The 18,208-nt window shown below is 35.7% G+C and overlaps 1 protein-coding gene across 6 annotated transcripts in view; it reads left to right on the top strand.

Moving 5' to 3' along the window:
• ERBB4 (erb-b2 receptor tyrosine kinase 4) overlaps positions 1-18,208 on the top strand; it is a 1,283,620-nt gene that overhangs the window by 1,083,787 nt on the left and 181,625 nt on the right. For all 6 annotated transcript variants that reach the window (XM_061383869.1, XM_061383859.1, XM_061383854.1 and 3 more), the window contains one exon: positions 11,925-12,110. In XM_061383869.1, coding sequence (XP_061239853.1) covers positions 11,925-12,110 — 186 coding nt within the window. The remainder of the gene's footprint in view (positions 1-11,924; positions 12,111-18,208) is intronic.

Below are 18,208 nucleotides of genomic sequence, written 5' to 3'. Positions count from 1 at the left end.
ATTCCTGTGACTCAAGCCTCCTGAAGCAAAGACATTAGCAGTGGGGGTCTTTTATGACATCGTATATATTCTTTCAGGGTTTATTTAACTCCTTTTGCATCAGTAGGTGGTAATATTATTTACTGCTACTATATTAAAAACATAGAAGCATCAATAACATTAATGCAGATTTTTACTAGTGATTGCCTCTAACTGAATGCCCTTGACATCAGGATTGGTGTAGAATATTAAAATAACTTGACATGAATATTTAATATAAGAACTTGCATATAAATCATGGTTTCAAAATTTAATATATCTGATGGTAATAATTAAGTTCATTATAAAAAGTAGAGAAGATAAGAAATGATAGGACAAATGATTTTTATATATGAATTATCTTATATGAATATGAGAGTTGTAACTGAAAAATGGAGATTTAATTAAAGTCACTCATTATCTTGAATGAATCATAAAGAACACAATTCAGCCTGCTTTACCAGAGGTATATTTGAGATATTTTATTAGTTATAAAGGGAGGGTTTTCCTAATTTTATTCAATTGTTTGTTGTTGCTGCTGCTAAATCACTTCAGTCGTGTCCGACTCTGTGCGACCCCATAGATGGCAGCCCACCAGGCTCCCCCATCCCTGGGATTCTCCAGGCAAGAACACTGGAGTGGGTTGCCATTTCCTTCTCCAGTGCATGAAAGTGAAAAGTGAAAGTGAAGTCGCTCAGTCGTGTCCAACTCTTAGCGACCCCATGGACTGCAACCCACCAGGCTCCTCTGTGCCTTTAATATCAGTTCAGTTCAGTTCAGTCACTCAGTCGTGTCCGACCCTTTGCGACCCCATGAATCGCAGCATGCCAGGCCTCCCTGTCCATCACCAGCTCCCAGAGTTCACTCAAACTCACGTCCATCGAGTCAGTGATGCCTTCAGCCATCTCATCCTCTGTCATCCCCTTCTCCTCCTGCCCCCAATCCTTCCCAGTATCAAAGTCTTTTCCAATGAGTCAACTCTTCGCATGAGGTGGCCAAAGTACTGGAGTTTCAGCTTTAGCATCATTTCTTCCAAAGAACACCCAGGGCTGATCTCCTTTAGAATGGACTGGTTGGATCTCCTTGCAGTCCAAGGGACTCTCAAGAGTCTTCTCTAACACCATAGTTCAAAAGTATCAATTCTTTGGCGCTCAGCCTTCTTCACAGTCCAACTCTCACATCCAAACATGACCACTGGAAAAACCATAGCCTTGACTAGACAGACCTTTGTTGGCAAAGTAATGTCTCAGCTTTTCAATATGCAATCTAGGTTGGTCATAACTTGCCTTTAATATAATTGGTGTCAATTAAGATTATTCCTGCAAACTAGAAACACAAAGGATGTCATCCTTTATGAATGTGCAGTGTCTAGAAAAACAATTAATTCCCCAGATTATACAAAATCATGATCCTAACAATTAAATAGGAGCTGTTACCAAAATTACTAGATTCTGATCTATTTTAAGTCAAATTTAATTTTTAAATTTTTAAATAGAACATCCTAGAATTTATTTCTATGCAGAATTGAGAATAAAGACATGAATTAGTCCCTTCTGGAAAAAGTTATTCAGCATTTTATTATTGGAGGACTAATTTTAAGTATTTGAGAGTAAATTGTTTTCAGTTTATTTATAATAAAAAAAAATAGCACTAGTCACTCCGTAAAGATTCCATTAATAGGTTGATCTTATCAGTGATAGTTCCTGTTAGAATACTAAGATAATGACCAGAGAATCAGCTAAGTCTACCTGGATACCTAACTGATATTAACAACTCTGAGGGGATATCATGGTAGAGAGAGTCTTGGCTGCGGATATAGTGGAAACTGGATTCAAATCCCAGCTTGACTACTTAGTAACTTTTGGAGATTGTCAAATTGCTTGTCCTTTTCAAGCTACTCTCCTTATCAATTATAGAATAATTGAACAACCTGTTGGACAAGATTGTTCTGAGAACTAAATGTGTCCTCATGGAAAATCAATAGCATTGTGCCAGGTGCAATTTGACATCAAGCAGCAGTTGTTATTATGATCTGATGAAATTATTGAATAGGTTGACTTTAGATAGACTTTACTAAAAACTAGAAAGCTATAGGGGAAATAATACAGAACTTACCCAAAAGATAAGATCAAATAACCTTATAGAAATTAATTTTCATTTCTAGAGAGAAAAATAAAAGCAGTAGACACTATTTTAAAGCTAATAGTTATTCTTTCCTCCCTAGTTGTAAATCTATAGCCTTGGATGATTTATTCCAGTCCTAGGAAGTTGATGTTTTCATTCTTTATAGCAGATTGTAGTGTCCTCTCAGAAGATACATTTTGGACCTCACTGAGCTTGTTCTTCCATATAAGTCCTGAAATGTTAATTGCAGACACCTTTGTACTTCTCTTTCTGTAACTTTACTAAGATTAATCAATAAGCAATTAAGTGTCTCTGTTCTGACTGTAAAGTTCACCAGGACCTCTTAGTCTTTATCATCTACTTTAACCCCAATTTCTATTTACTGTTATTACTGTAATGGTGGTTACTATTTGTTATAGAACAAATTTGTATTGCCCTTGAAGTTTTCTTGCAACTCTAACTACTTTTGGTTATTTCCTAACACTTCATGATTACTTTATGTTGAAAGTAGGAAGAGATGTTTCTAGCTCTCCATGGGCTTAAGTGGGAAAACAATAGCTTCTAAAATGTTGACAGGAAAAATTATTTTTTGGTCAATTTATCTGCCTTTTATTCCAAAAGCCCCACCAGACTTCAAAAAAGACCACTCATGCTGGGGCTGCAGCTTTTTTTCCAGATGCCAGGCCATGCCTTTATTACTCAATGATTTCACTCCCTTCAGATATAATTAGTTTAATACAAATGTAAAAATAACTAACATTTTAAGAGTCAACTAGGCACTGTGATAAGCCCTTTGCCTATAGTATATCATTTGGCTATTACATGTATATGTTAATTTCTAAATGAATTAAACATGTCTGCTTCATTTAGATTAGACTAATATAGTATATCCAAGCTAAAGACTTAACAGCAGAATTAATTGTAAAAATATGTATAAATTCAAGGCAACGATGTTTAAATCTCACATTTACCTTCCAATAAATAAGTTTTCATTGCCAAAGACTTGAATTGAACAGGATTTTGAGTCCTCATCCAGTCCTTACAGAAATACAGTAATTGTATTAGTTTCCTATGGCTGCTGTAACAAGCTACCACAGACTCATTCTTGTTCAGTCACTTGGTCATGTCTGTCTCTTTGCAACCCCATGGACTACAGCACTCCAGGCTTCCCTGTCCTTCACCATCTCCCAGAGCTTGCTCAGACTCATGTCCATTGAGTCAGGGATGCTATCCAACCATCTGATCTTCTGTCATCCCCTTATCCTCTTGCCTTCTGTCTTTCCCAGCATCACAGTCTTTTCCAATGAGTCTGCTCTTCACATCAGGTTGCCAAAGTACTGGAGCTTCAGCTTCGGCATCAGTCCTTCCAATGAATATTCAGGGTTGATTTCCTTTAGGATTAACTGGTTGGATCTCCTTGCAGTCCAAGGGACTCTCAAGAGTCTTCTCCAACACCACAGTTCAAAAGCATCAATTCTTCAGTGCTCGGCCTTCTTTATGGTCCAACTCTCACATTCATACATGACTATTGGAAAAACCGTAGCTTTGACTATATGGACCTTTGTCAGCAAAGTAATGTCTCTGCTTTTTAATATGCTGTCTAGGTTTGTCATAGCTTTTCTTCCAAGGGGTTGGCATCACAGAAATATTGTATCACATTTCTGGAAACCAGACCTCTGAAATCAAGGTGTTGGTAGGGCTGGATTCCTTTCAGAAGCTCTAAAGAAAAAGTTGTTCCTTGCCTCCTCCAGCATCTGATGGCTGCATTTGTTCCTTGGCTCTCACCTCTGACTCCTCTGTAGCTAATCCTCTGTCTTTCTCTTTTAAGCATAGTTGTTGATGGCATTTAGAGCCCACCTGGGTAACTCTTGATGATTGTAATCTCAAAATCTCTGATTTAATCATAATCTGTACAGATTTTTTTCCAAATAGGGTATATCAACAGGTTCCTGGGATTAAGATGTGGGCATATTTAGTAATTCATTATCAGCCTACCACAATGATTGCTTAGCAGTCTCTACCATGAGAAAGGGGAAGGAGGGTTGGTGTAGCATGCATGCCATTTTTTCCCCAACAGTGACTTAATCTGTCATTTAACAAATATGTTTTAGGTTAAGTGACTTGCCCAAATTTACCTCATCAGAACTCCAGTAGGAGGCATGGGGTATATTAAGTTGGAATAATGGAAGAGAGTTTAGCAAAGGGGTTTTTATAAGGGAATGGGTAGGCTTGAGGAACACTAGCATAGACTGTTGAAGCCTCTCAAGAATAGTAACAGAACTGTTAGGCATGAAGGAGCGAGAGAATTCCCACTGTGACATTTAGTAGAAGGCTCAGGGAAATGGCAGGTGAGGGATAAATACTAACCTCTCTGCTTTCTTTCTTTACTCCTCTGTTGCTTATTATTATTGACTGAATTCAGATTAAACCAATAGGGAGACAGGGTAGACTGTTGTCATTCATTTCGATCTATTTTTCTGGGCACAAGGCAAAGTGCAGAAGGATGGAGAATGAATCTGGAGGTGCAAAAAGAAATATGCAGGTTAATTCCACAGATCACTGGCGTCATAGCTGGGAGAATAATGTAACTGTCTTTATTACAAAATGTAGTGCAATTTTCAACACGTCAAATTTAACTCAAATGTTTATTGAGTACATGCAAGGTAAAAGCTATCTATGTAGCACTCTGAAAAAAAATTGCTAAGGATTTTTTTTTTTTTTGTAAGTTATAGCCCAAACAGACTGGAGTTAATGAAAAAATCAACATTCCTTTTACATCAGCAGTGTGAGTCTGAATTTGACTTGAAGTCAGGTCAAAAATACATGGAAGGATATAGATTTGAGCTACATTGAAATAAACAGTAAATGGGACTTGGCACAATATTACTGATAGATATGGAATGGAATGGAAGAACTCGGAAGAGATAATACCAAATCGGAATCCAAGGTTTAAAAACCAAATCAGAAAATATTTCTGAAACTTAGAAAATTGGTAAAAATAGCAGACAGGCCTTTATGGAGAAATGTACTTTGTGTGTTAAATTAGAGATGCAGTAGGTTTTCTATATCAGGATGACAGTAAGGCACTTGAAATCCTGGGATGAGGTTGGGTGGGAGGGTGGCATATAATACAGATTCTGTTTGTTTATTAATAAAACTACATTGCTACCTTAGTATGAGCCATATACTGTATGAGAATTTGATAACTTTATCAGCTCATATTACTACTTTCAGATAAATCATTAGAGATGATAGACCTGTAACAAATCTAATAAAAATGGAATATGTATTATGATAGGGGAGATACACATATATAAAGACCTACTAGCTTTTACTCAGAGATGACTGTTGAAATTACAGGAGTTGAAAAAAAAAACAGATTGGAATATGAGCACAGTATAATTCTCATGCTTGGATATTCTTGACAGATACTTTACACAGGTATTTTGGATATGATCAAGATGAATTTTGCTTGCCCTCTTTTAGATAGTAATGTTTCTATTTTTAGATGCAAAGTATATCAAATCATGAGAAGCCACAGAACTGTGCAGTTGACTCCATATGGTTTTGATAACTCTGTCATATTTCTTAAAGTTATAAGATATAAGGATGCAAGAAGTTACAGATGAAAACATAGGGTACTAGAGACAAAGCCATGATAGAATTTCCACATTTAAGATATAGGAGGGAAAAGCAGGTTCCAATAACTGTAATAAAAATACTCAAAAATTCTACCTTGTATAAATTATTAATAAAGTTCTTAATTGTGCAGCACTGATAAGTGGTATCTAGATCTAAGATTCAGACAGCAAATGGATGAATGATGGAGACAGGGATAGAAAACTTCTGACTCCAAAAGTTAGAAGGATCCAAATATGATTTTTCATGTTCACAAAAATGATACCAGGGATTGGAAAAGAATGTCACTGAGCAATGTAGACCCACTTAAACTGATGGTGTATTAATTCAGTCTAATTACTGCTCACCTACTTGCACTAGTAAATTATTATTTATTCTAGACATGAGTGAACAGATGCAGATTTCATTTATTTTATTATCTGGATACCATCTGCAGCAGAACTGATTTGTAAAACATTATTATGGACCGATAATTTTATCTCATTTTTCATCACTGCCATCACCATTATCTTCTTTGTTCTCTACATCACTATCACCCCCTCTGTCTTTAGGAGAGGCATTTGTTTTAAACATTCAGAAATCTGCTGACTGTTACATTAAGCACAATTTTATATGTCTCTGCTAATTGTTTATTATTTTTTTCTCTATCCCCCTTTTTTATCTTCCTTATCCCTGATGCAGTGAAAATCTCCCCATTTTCAGCTGGAGGGTATTGAATTAATGGTCCATTGACATAATGAAACAGTGAAAGTTTAGCTTAAGTAAATATTTTTCATAAACAGAATAGCTCGTAAGTTTTCAGTGACCATATTTTTTTTCTTTTTGTGAAACTCCTAAACAACATGAGTGAGAAAATAATTTTAAGTGCCAAGGTATAAACATCTGAAGGCTGAGCAAAATGATGCCTTAATGTGACAAATAGTATTGCTCACTTTCATTATTGCATCGAAATGTCTTTCCTTCAGAATGAAATAGAGATACAGATAGCATAGTCTAGAGAATAATGGCACACATGCTTCAGAGCTTTTTATCCATTCTGTGGTCATCCCTTGATAGTTAAAAAAAATGTCCTTAATTCCAACCAGACTTCATTATAAAGAAAGATCTTCTTCTTTTAGAATTTTCAGTATAGCACCTGTTACATCCTTCCTCTCTGTCCAATGAGAAAACTATTTAATTCACCTACAAGAAAAATTTTGTAAAGCAAAACAGGAAACAGAGACAGAAAATAATTTCATATCTGGAAAAATTGTTAATACATCTGTCAACTTGTATGTATTCCAGTGGCCTTCGGTGATATGTTCTAATGACAGCAGCAAAGATTCCAAAATTGCTTCCAGAGGCCCCACACAGAGATAGGTAGTGGAGGACATTATTAATTTCAACAGAGTAATTTATTGAAACCCAACACTCCATTATTAAAATATTGGATTTCTTTCCCCTTCCATCCCCCTCATCACTCTAAATGAATCCACATTCTTTTCTCTTTATTTCTTCCCCTTTCCCCCAAAAAAGCCATCTGCTATTTCCTTTATGAAAAAAATAAAACCTACAATTAGTGTCCTGTTCATCTTTTCTTTCTCAGAAAAAGAGAACTATTATGCAAATACTCTGCAATTTGGTTTCAAATACTCTTTGTAGTGTGATGAGCAATTTTCTTTAATACAACCCCAGCTTTTTTGCCAGGACTTACTAATAGATTTTTTTTTTAAAGAGAACTTTCATGCGACATTTTTACACTCTTCTGTTGTAAACTTTTTACATGCATATTTAAAATGGAAATATTACTCCTTGAGTTGTAAAAGAAAAAAAATTGTTTATATATTTCATCCTGAAAAAGGCCAAAATAACCTTAAAGTCTGTCTTGTATCTTAAATTTCACCATGTTTTGTATCTTAGGAAATGGCCTATACCAAATAATATAGGAAATCAGAGAAATATATTTTATTTGACTTTTTCTGAAAGTATATTGTAAGTGATGGCAATTTATCTATAAGTGCAAATTTTTGTTTGAGTTGCTCCTTAGGAACTGAAGTATGATTTGATCCAATTCTTTCAGGTATGGCTAAAGTCAGGTGTTTGGCATTGTCTTCTTGTTAGTACGATAAGCATCTACATTTCAAAGTGCTGATAGAACTGAAATGTTAAAATTTCAGTGTTTTTACCATCCTAGGAAATAGCACTGTTCTAAGAATCAGAAAACCTGTCTTAACTCTGATCCTTCTACTTACTCCTGTGACCTAGGGCAGTAATTCTGCTCAGCCTTGGTTTCCTTATGTTACAGCAGAGAATGGCTGCCTCCTTTGACTGCTTCTTAGAGTTACAATAAGGATCAAACAATGGTGACTACATGTGACTTCCTTTGCAATGAATGATAGAGATATACAATAGATGGAGATGTTTCAGAGATTCTCAAAGTTCTGTGTTTCCTGCAGTAGCTTCACTACTTGCAGGAGCTTGCTACAAATGTAGATTCCTGATGAGTGGGGCTAGGAAAACCACCCTTTAAATGATAAACCTAGGCCATTCGTAGTGATAAATGCTAGGACTTGAAAGATGAGTCACAGAAGAGAAACGGAATACAATTAGGATACGTTTAATTAAATCTGATATCTAATATTTAATATCTAATTAAATATCTAATTTGTTACTTGATTGAGTTAGACAATTTAATTATGTTTTGCTTTTTTGTTGATGACTGAAGTGACTTAGCAGCAGCATGTGTATATATGTGTGCATATCATAATTCAGTGAAAGAACCTCTGGTTCACACTTTTAATATTAACATTAATTACTATTTAATAAAATACTAGATTAAATAATAGATAATATAACTCAGCTAACATTTCTATTTGTACTCTCCTTATAATTGCATCAGTTTGCTTTATTTCAAATGTTTGCTTTATTTCAAATGTTGACTGAAGTATACAGGAAGTAAAACGAAACTGTTTCTGCTTCATGGATCCAAATAGAGCCATATTTGTAGCAATAATTCAAATTTCTGGCTTTGCTGATTGTGCAGAAATCCCAACTTCAGTGGAAGTCTTCCCAAATAGTTTAGGAAGAGTTGCATGTTCATATGAATTTACAAACTAGTCTGCCAGTTGCAGTCACGAAGTGGTATCTACAATGTCCTTTCTTACCAGCTCAGTCCCTAGGTGGAGCTTCTCTTCTCTCTGAGACACCCAGAGGTCCTATCTCAGCATCATTGACTGATATCACCTGAGGACACCACTGACCTTGTGGGAGGTGGTGCCTCTCCATGGTCCCTGGCCTGCCAGTTCTCAAGGTCTTATGTTGGTGGACTCAGCAAGAAAGCAGAGAAACCAGTGGTGCTCTCTCTCATTCTCTTACTTGTCTGGTTCCTTGTGGCTGCTGGGGAAGGAGGAATTGGAAGACCTCATCTGCTTGGAGGTCAGCTGAAAAACAATTTCAGCTTCTACTCCCAAAGGCTCAAAAATAAAGTCCTTTGAGTGACGCTGAAGTCCCCTTACCAACTTATTTCTTCTGTTTGGCCTCCTATCTCTCCTTTCTCCACACGAGTTCATAGTGCCCCACTCTTCCTTCTTCAAAAAATAAAACATTATAATTCACATAAGACCTTGGCTGGATCCAGTAAAATCCATATACTCCATCAGCCTCACCCATGATTATGAATAATCTTCAGACTCTGCTGAACTCAACCCTACTAAAGAGTAGTGGAGATTAAAAGTGAATAGCTTTTGAGATAATAATCATCTCAAGCTATCTTCTCAAATAACTTTAAGATAATATTAAAAAAAGTCAAATGGTTCTACATGGTTGTGTTCCTGTTCAGTTGCTTTGGCCATTCATCCATCTCTTACATCTTTTCTAGAGTAAGATATCCTGCTCCAGTCTAAACTGGCTCCTATATCAGGTGCCTGTAGAGCTTTGATTCTGGAGTATCCCTTTCCTGTCATTTCCTTGTTTTCACAATTAAGTGCACTTTTTAAAGTGCCCTTCACTTTTTATTAAATGAGCACGTCTAACAGATAAAGGAAACCTATGAGATAATCTTTTTTAAGAATAGACATGTCCATATATTCACTCACTTGGTTCAAATTTTGCTGGATATAGAATTTGAGGTTTAAACAAAACTTTCACTATTTTGAAATCATAGCTCCATTTGGGAGAAGAAACTAGAGGGTGGCCTCGATTTTCATCATATATAAATTTACACGATTGATTACCAGAGTACTTCTTTATTTTTACCAGAATACTTCTCTTTCTGTTACCTAATATTCATAGTTTACAACCCCTTTGATTAAACTTCTCCTAAGGATGAAGGGTTAGGAATATCCCCTGGAAAAGGGAATGGCTACCCACTCTAGTATTCTTGTCTGGAGAATTCCATGGACAGAGGAAGTTGGCAGGCCACGTCTTTGGGGTCACAAAGAGTTGGACACAACTGAGCGACTAACACAAACACACACAAGGATGAAGGAGATCTGTATTCTAAGTGCTTCCTAGATGGACTTTGAAACAATCCTGATAAAGTCAGTCCCTCCTACTCCGTTTATGTACAGTGGTTTGTGGTGTAACACTACTGAGCCTGTTGTGTGTACACCCTTGGCGTAATTGGATTTATTTTCAGTTTCTCACCTCCTAAGTTAGGCTTCAGATTTTCTATGTTTGCTAAGTCAGTTACTACTAATAAGCCACTTTCTACTGTTAGTATTCCATCCCCATTGCCTCTTCTTGTGATTGTTGGTTTCTGGCTTTTTATTGATTCATTTATTATTAAAATGGTGGGATCAAGAGGAAATAAAAGTAAATGTGTGTATCAGTCTGCCATGCTGTCTTAAAGAGAAGCTCAGTATAGCTTTTTATCCTCAGTTATTTGAAAGTTTTTAAAGCTACAAAAAAATGTTCAAAAAGAGTATGATGAACATTCTTATACCTGCATATAGGTAAACTGATTGATAATAAATTGCCATATATGTATCAACCACTCTGTGAGTGTGTGTATGTATAAGGTTGTATCAGTTTCAAATTGGAGTAAAGACACTTAAAATAGCTTTTAACTGAAAGCTAACTTTAGGATGGGCTAAATATCCATCATGTGTCGACCCTTTATCTTCATTAAGCAAAAATGCCTTTATGATTATGAAAAAGAAGTTAGAACTGTTTTCTCACTTCATGAAATAACAAAATTAGAGTAGACAAGTTTTTACAATCTCACCTAACTCCCAAATTTTACGGTTCTATTTATATCATTTATAATTTTGAAAATGAAATAAATTTGAGTAAAATCAAAGGTTATGGAGTAAAATGTCTTATTAAAATGTTTATTTTTCTGCATAAATTCATAGTAGGCATATTGTTAGATAGGAAGGCATATTATTTGTAATTGTTTACATTGATATTTATAATTTAAAAAAATAATAATTCACAAATTACCTTTATGATGTCTGAATCCATATCAATAATGAATGAGTTAATTTTGAATGGCTTTTTTTGTAACTGTGGGGGCTTACCAGATGACTCAGTGGTAGAAAATCTTTTTGCCAATACCTGCCAATGCAGAAGACCCAGGTTCCATCCCTGAGTCAGGAAGATCCCCTGGAGAAGGAAATGACAACCCACTTCAACATTCTTGCATGGGAAATCCCATGGACAGCAGAGTTCCATGGGCTATGGTCCATGGGGTTGCAAAACAGTCAGACATGACTTAACAACTAAACAGCAATAATTCATAACTTTGTGCTACCTTGTGCAAATAACTGTATCGTGTAGATAACTGAACTCTAGAACCAAAGATCAAAGGTTAAAAATCCACAATATAATTTAGGATTCTACTTCATTTGGCAGTAAATAAAATGTAGTATTTTTCACATTACAGAAGAGAAAATACTACTATTAAATTTGCATGCAGTTATTATATAACATTTACCATTCTAATATATATATATATATAGTCTAACTTCCACTTATTTTCACTTGAATTAAATCACTTTAGAAATATAATGGCTACAATAATGTCTTTTTTCACTTTTAATTGATTCCATTTTATGAGAGTACCTTTTCAAAATCATTATCAACAGCATTAGTACAGTGCAAGTAACTATCATGGCAAAGAACTTTGAGTTGAAATAATGGTGTTATTTATTTTTTTCTTTTAGGAAGCCCTAATCATGGCAAGTATGGACCATCCACACTTAGTTCGATTATTGGGTGTGTGTCTGAGCCCAACCATCCAGCTGGTTACACAGCTCATGCCCCATGGCTGTCTGCTGGACTATGTCCATGAACACAAGGATAACATTGGATCACAGTTGTTGCTTAACTGGTGTGTCCAGATAGCTAAGGTAAGTGCCCATCTTCTCTGCCTTTATATATCCTAATCTACTACAGTTTGGGTATTTTCAATCTGTTTAAATGAATTACATCTGCTATAATACAGGTAGGGAGATATTTGCATTCAAATTACAGATCAAACTCATAGTCTATTTATACAATTTGGTGCTATTGTATGGACTCTTTGTGTTATATTGACAAGATGCCAGAACAAATAACTTCTTGGTCAGGAGGAAAAAAACTGGTATACTGGATTTGCTGGACTTTTTTGTGTTTGGGTATTGTTTAGTAATGAATTCAAGGAAGAAAAGGTTGCAAGTTTGAATTGCTTCATTTGCAGATGATTTTATTAGGATAGCATGCATGTTCAATTCTCAGAATTACAAATGATCAAATTCTAAATATCTTCCTAGACATTTTGATAATTTGCGATTGGTCTTTAATAGTTGTTTTTTATTGTTGTTCTGGTGTTTTTTGTGTGGGTTTTGCTGTTGTTGCTTTTTCGTTCCAGAACAAGGTCTCAGGCATATATATACATATATATATATATGGTGTGGTGTGGATCTCATACCTGGGAGGCTGGAGGGAGATGGATGTTGATGAACTAGAAAACATGCACTCATATAGCCCCTATTTTGGACTATAGTTTTTCTCACCAGAGTTATCAGATCTTCAAAATATTTAGGAAGGGGCCAGAATTCTGGATTTTTTGATGTGATTTCTCTAAATTAAAATCTTGGCTCAAACTTCCAAAGCACTCTGGGAGTCACACAAAGCTTTCATGTCCTGCAGCCCGCCAGAGTGCGACTTTGGTGTATATATTCATGTTCAAAGAAACCATTTAAGATTATCTGTACCAATAGTATCTCTTGAAAATGTTCTTCAAGATAAATAGGTCTGGGATGAGTTTCAATTCACTATGTCAACTCTTGTTTACCTCAGAATATTACCTGATGTTCTATAAATTCTACAGATCTGATCATTTTAGCATTTGTATAATATAAATGCCAAAATGTTAATCCAGTAGTTTTAGTCTATTTCTTTTTACAATCTAAGAATGAATAAAAATACATCATCCAAAGCAGAAATTTAAGATAACTCTTAAAATGCAAATCCCCAAAATCAAGGGAAAAGCCCACTTTGGTTTTCTGTACCATAAATCTCGATATAGTTTCCTTACGGACCATGTATTACCATTTTGTGAATATTATATGACAAACTCACAACTGAGAGGATTCTTTATGGTAATGAAGTTTGAAATATCACTCTTCAAAAACTGATGTACTTATCTAAGAACTTCTATAATTTATAAGGTGAGCTAAATATGCAATAGAAACTCTCAAATCATCCTAGCAGTATAAATGAAAACAAAACTAAGTTTTGAACTTCTTAACTCTTTTCTATATTTCCTGCAGTCTTCTTCATAATTTAGGTTTTGTCCTTAGGGATTCATGGCATTAATATATCATTTATGCAAGACTGTACTCTCTAATAATAGAAACTACTTTGAGTTCCCTGAATAATCACACAGCTTTAAACCTTTCTGCCTTTGTAAATGACATTCCTTCTGCTTAGAAATCTTTTCTCAGAGCGTCTTGATTCACAAAACATGATCTTTTATATCCATCAACAATGGTTGGGCTCCCTCCCCTTGTGAAGTCAACCTTATTTTCTCTCTAAACAGAACTTTTTTTCCTCCTCTATAAGTTTGGTCATTGGTATATTGAACACATTTGTACCATTTAAATGTTATACCACATGTTTATATAACTCTGACTGTATGACATATATATTTAGTCATTAATCTTTTAATAAATATGTGTGGACACCTACCATGTACCATGTATTATGCATACTGGAATGTCTAGTGGAAGGACAGATGTTCAACAAATAAAACAGCTAGGTATTGGATTAAACACTTTGATTTAGTTTTTGAAGAAAAATAATCACAGGAGAGACTTAAGGGCAAACCCCATTGAGTCCTGAGGGAGACTGGCTATTGGAATAAACTTAGGCAGAGGGAAAATGACAACAGAACCCTTTATATATATAGGGTGACCATGTAATTTGTCTTCCAAATGAACAATTTTAAGAGTGAAAGGAGACTCTATTACTAGTTATGCCAGGACAACAGGCACACAAATGTAAACAGAACAAGGTATGTGGTAATACTGAGTAGCATGAAAAATTTGGATTTGATTATAAATGCTGTGAATATTGAAGTATTTTGCTCTGGAAATGATATAATCTAATTTATTCTCTAAAGAGATCATGCCCTTTTATGTATGAAGATTAGATTAAGGCAATGCAAGAACAGAAATGAAGATAACAGTTAGAAGTCTGGGAGTGGTGAAAATAAGAAGTGAATGGAATTAAGATACTTTTTTGAGACAAATTAAGATAGTTTGTGGAGAAGGCAATGGCACCCCACTCCGGTACTCTTGCCTGGAAAATCCCATGGATGGAGGAGCCTGGTAGGCTGCAGTCCATGGGGTCACTAAGAGTCAGACACAACTGAGCGACTTTACTTTCACTTTTCAGTTTCATGCATTGGAGAAGGAAATGGCAACCCACTCCAGTGTTCTTGCCTGGAGAATCCCAGGGACGGGGGAGCCTGGTGGGCTGCCGTCTATGGGGTCGCACAGAGTCGGACATGACTGAAGTGACTTAGCAAGGTATTTTGATTACTGATTACTGGGTGGTGAGGGAGGGAAATATGGTAGTGCTGTTGCCTGAGGTAGAGAAAGCCAGTTCAGTTCCAGATGTGGCAAATTGAAAAGGTTTATTGAACATAAAAATGGAGCTATCAAATAGGTAGTTGAATTTGGTCAAGTCTATGGATATAGATTTAAGATTATAAATTGCCAAGGAGTCGGACATGACTGAAATTTAGCACACACACCCACATTATAAGTATTCAAACATATGGGAAGATATGAGATTACCTAATAGTTACTGACTTGGTCTGATTCCTGTTTTTTCCCAGCACCTAAAATTGGGTTTTACATAGGTAGCTATTCAGTATTTATTTGATAAATATTTTTAAGTCATAAAGAAAATGAAAAACAACAACAAACCCTACCTTAAGAAGGGAGTCCTTCTTTTATCTTTTTATTCCTAATTTGAGGGCAGAACTGTGTACTGGAAACAACATTGGAGTCAAAATGCTTACATTACATTAGTGTGCCAGTGCCCACTTTTTGGTTTCATGAATTTGAATAAACTATTCAACCCTTTTGAATTTTCTGTGTATTAATGGTGTTAACAATTACTACTTTTTTCTTCATCTGCAAAACGAGACAATACTGTCTACCTGTAGTAAGCTGAAAAACAATCCCCTGCCTTCAAATATGTTATGTCCTATCCCCAGCTTCTGAGGACATGTTAATTTAGATGTTAAAGGGTATTGTGTTGCTGTGATTAAATTAAAGATCTTGAGATGAGATTATCCTGGATCATCCAAGTGGGCTATCCACATAAGTGGGAGGCTTAAGGATCAGAGTAAGGGAAAGAAGATATAAAAATGGAAGTAGAGTAGAAGTGATGGGCCTTGAAGATAGAGGAAGGGGCCCACAAACTGAAGCTACCAGTCAACCTCTAGAAGCTAGAAAAGACAGGGGAGTAAGTGAAAGTGAAACTGAAAGTCACTCAGTCATGTCCGACTCTTTGCGACCCCATGGACTATACAGTCCATGGAATTCTTCAGGCCAGAATACTGGAGTGGGTAGCCTTTCCCTTCTCCAGGGGACCTTCCCAACCCAGGGATCGAAACCAGGTCTCCTGCATTGCAGGCATATTGTTTACCAGCCGAGCCACAAGGGAAGCCCAAGATCTTCCCTGAGACCTCTGGAAGGAAGGCAGGCCTGCCCACACCTTGATTTCCCTCCAGTTTGGAAACTGACTTTTGACCTCTGAAGTCCAGAGCTGTAAGAAAATATATTTGTATTGTTTTAAGCCACTACATTTGTGGTAGTTAGTTATAGCAATAGAAAGCTAATAAACTTCTATTGCTATAGTGATTTGCAGATATTAAATAAAATAGCTCATGTAAAGTCCCTGGCTCAGCTCCTGAAACCTGGAGTATTTAAAAACAATCTTCTTTTATTTGCTATAGGTTGAAAGCTTTGAAACAGAATTGTTTCAGAAATGTCTGTAAAATATGAGTAATTTGGTCTGAGTCAACACAAGTACTTTGCAGATGGCTATTTCAGTAATTCAGAAGGTCCATTTTTTTTCTTTCAATTCTCACCAAAAGAGAATTTATGAAAATGAGATATCATCATAGTAATTACTCCAATACCCACTTTCATGTTGGCTGCATCCTTTTTTATTGACAGAGTTGGTAGGAGGGGAGGTATGATGCTGTAAAATAGCCAATTTATATTTATGTTATAGAATACCTGTGAAAACTGTAAGCAGAAGGAATAATAGTTATAATTAACATCAGACAGTTGCTCTGTGTAAGCCACTATTCTATATATTTTATTAATTAATGAATTTTTTAATCTCAAACCAGTGAGGGAAGTGTCATCAGTATGTCCACTTCACGATAAATAGTGAGTCACAGAGAATTTAAGTTACATGATTAAATTCATACAGAGCGTAAATAAATATTAGAATCACTAATCTATGTTTTTATGTATAAGAAGAAAGTATTTCTTAAAATTTCATCTACATTTCAAGTTTTCCTTGCATTCTTCCATCAGTATGTCATTCTATAGCAGTTTATGTAATAGAAACACAAATTTAAACTGTTCTGAGACTCAGTTTCTTTATGTGAAAATATTACTACTATAAACCACAGAAGGATTTAGAAAAGTTTTTTTTTTTTTTTTTAGGAGATGCTAAAGTAAGTTTTCAGTAAATATTATGATAAAAAATAAATAAACATCAGATTGCTTCTTATCAGCAGCCATTTTCACTCTGCATGTGCTGCCTTTAGAATTTGATTTAATTTGGTAAGCAGAGCAGAACATATTATTATTTAATGTTTGTATAATACCATATGCCTTCCTGGGGCTTTATGAATCCAGGATAGAAGATAATTGTGAGAATTCCTTCTTTCAGAGTTGTTGCTAACACGTTGGGCAAGCGGTTTTTAAAAGACCACTTGGCAGAATCTGAAAAGTGTATGAATTTAGAGTGAAGGAACTTCATGGTGAATAGCACTGGTATTGGTTAAATTCATGTGGACAAAGCATATGTTATGCAACAGGCATCTACTGGGTGCTTTATATACTTTGTAGTATATAATATTTATTGAAACTCTAGCAGGTATGGCCCATTATTCTCCCAGTTTATAGATGAGGAAGATGGAACAACTTAAGTCCTAAAGGACACAGCAGTAGACTGAGATACCTGGATTCTGAATCAGGTAACTCTGATGCCTGCCTGAGCCAAGTCTTTAAGCCATTATGCACTCTTTCCTTTCCAAACACATGCATCACGGCAGGTTAAAGTCACTTGCCCTCCTCCAGAACTTGAGGATCGGTGCAACTGAGCAACTGAGCGTGCACGCACAGGCTGAGGAGCATGACATTTTTCTGTAGTTGTGTCTCATCATCACGCCCATAACAGAGAAGAATCCATCATGAATAACACTTTTTACTGTCTTCATGGAAAATTTTGTATTGCCTTATCATCAGGGTCTATGTCACATTTTTCAGAATCAAGTGGGAAGATGTTTTTACCATCTGCTTTGGTGGGATTTTTTTCAACTGATGGTTTACATAAAAAATTATGATAAAGCAAGCTCAAAACTGCTCTGTGAGGTATCATACAGTATTGATACTGATCACAAATGATTCTATAAATTAATGATTTAAAAGGTATGGTTTGCTGTTAGTTTGTGTTAAGCATATAGACTCTAGAACCAGGCTGACTGGGTCCAAACTCCAGCTTATTAGCCATGTGGCCCTGGACATGTCATTTACTTTCTCTCTGTGCCCCCTGAAAATTAACATCATAACATTACTCTTTCCATAGAGCAGTTATGAGAATAAGTTAATACTTGTGCTAAAACTGCTACTTAGTGTAGAATAAGGGTGTTATAATGTTTGGATAATATCTGAGATGAAAGAAATAAGGAAAGACACATAGCATCCCTGAC

The sequence above is a fragment of the Bos javanicus genome, chromosome 2, assembly GCF_032452875.1.
Source record: "Bos javanicus breed banteng chromosome 2, ARS-OSU_banteng_1.0, whole genome shotgun sequence".
Classification (NCBI taxonomy): domain Eukaryota; kingdom Metazoa; phylum Chordata; class Mammalia; order Artiodactyla; family Bovidae; genus Bos; species Bos javanicus.
Note: the sequence above shows the minus strand (reverse complement) of the source record. Positions and strands in the feature narration are given on the sequence as shown.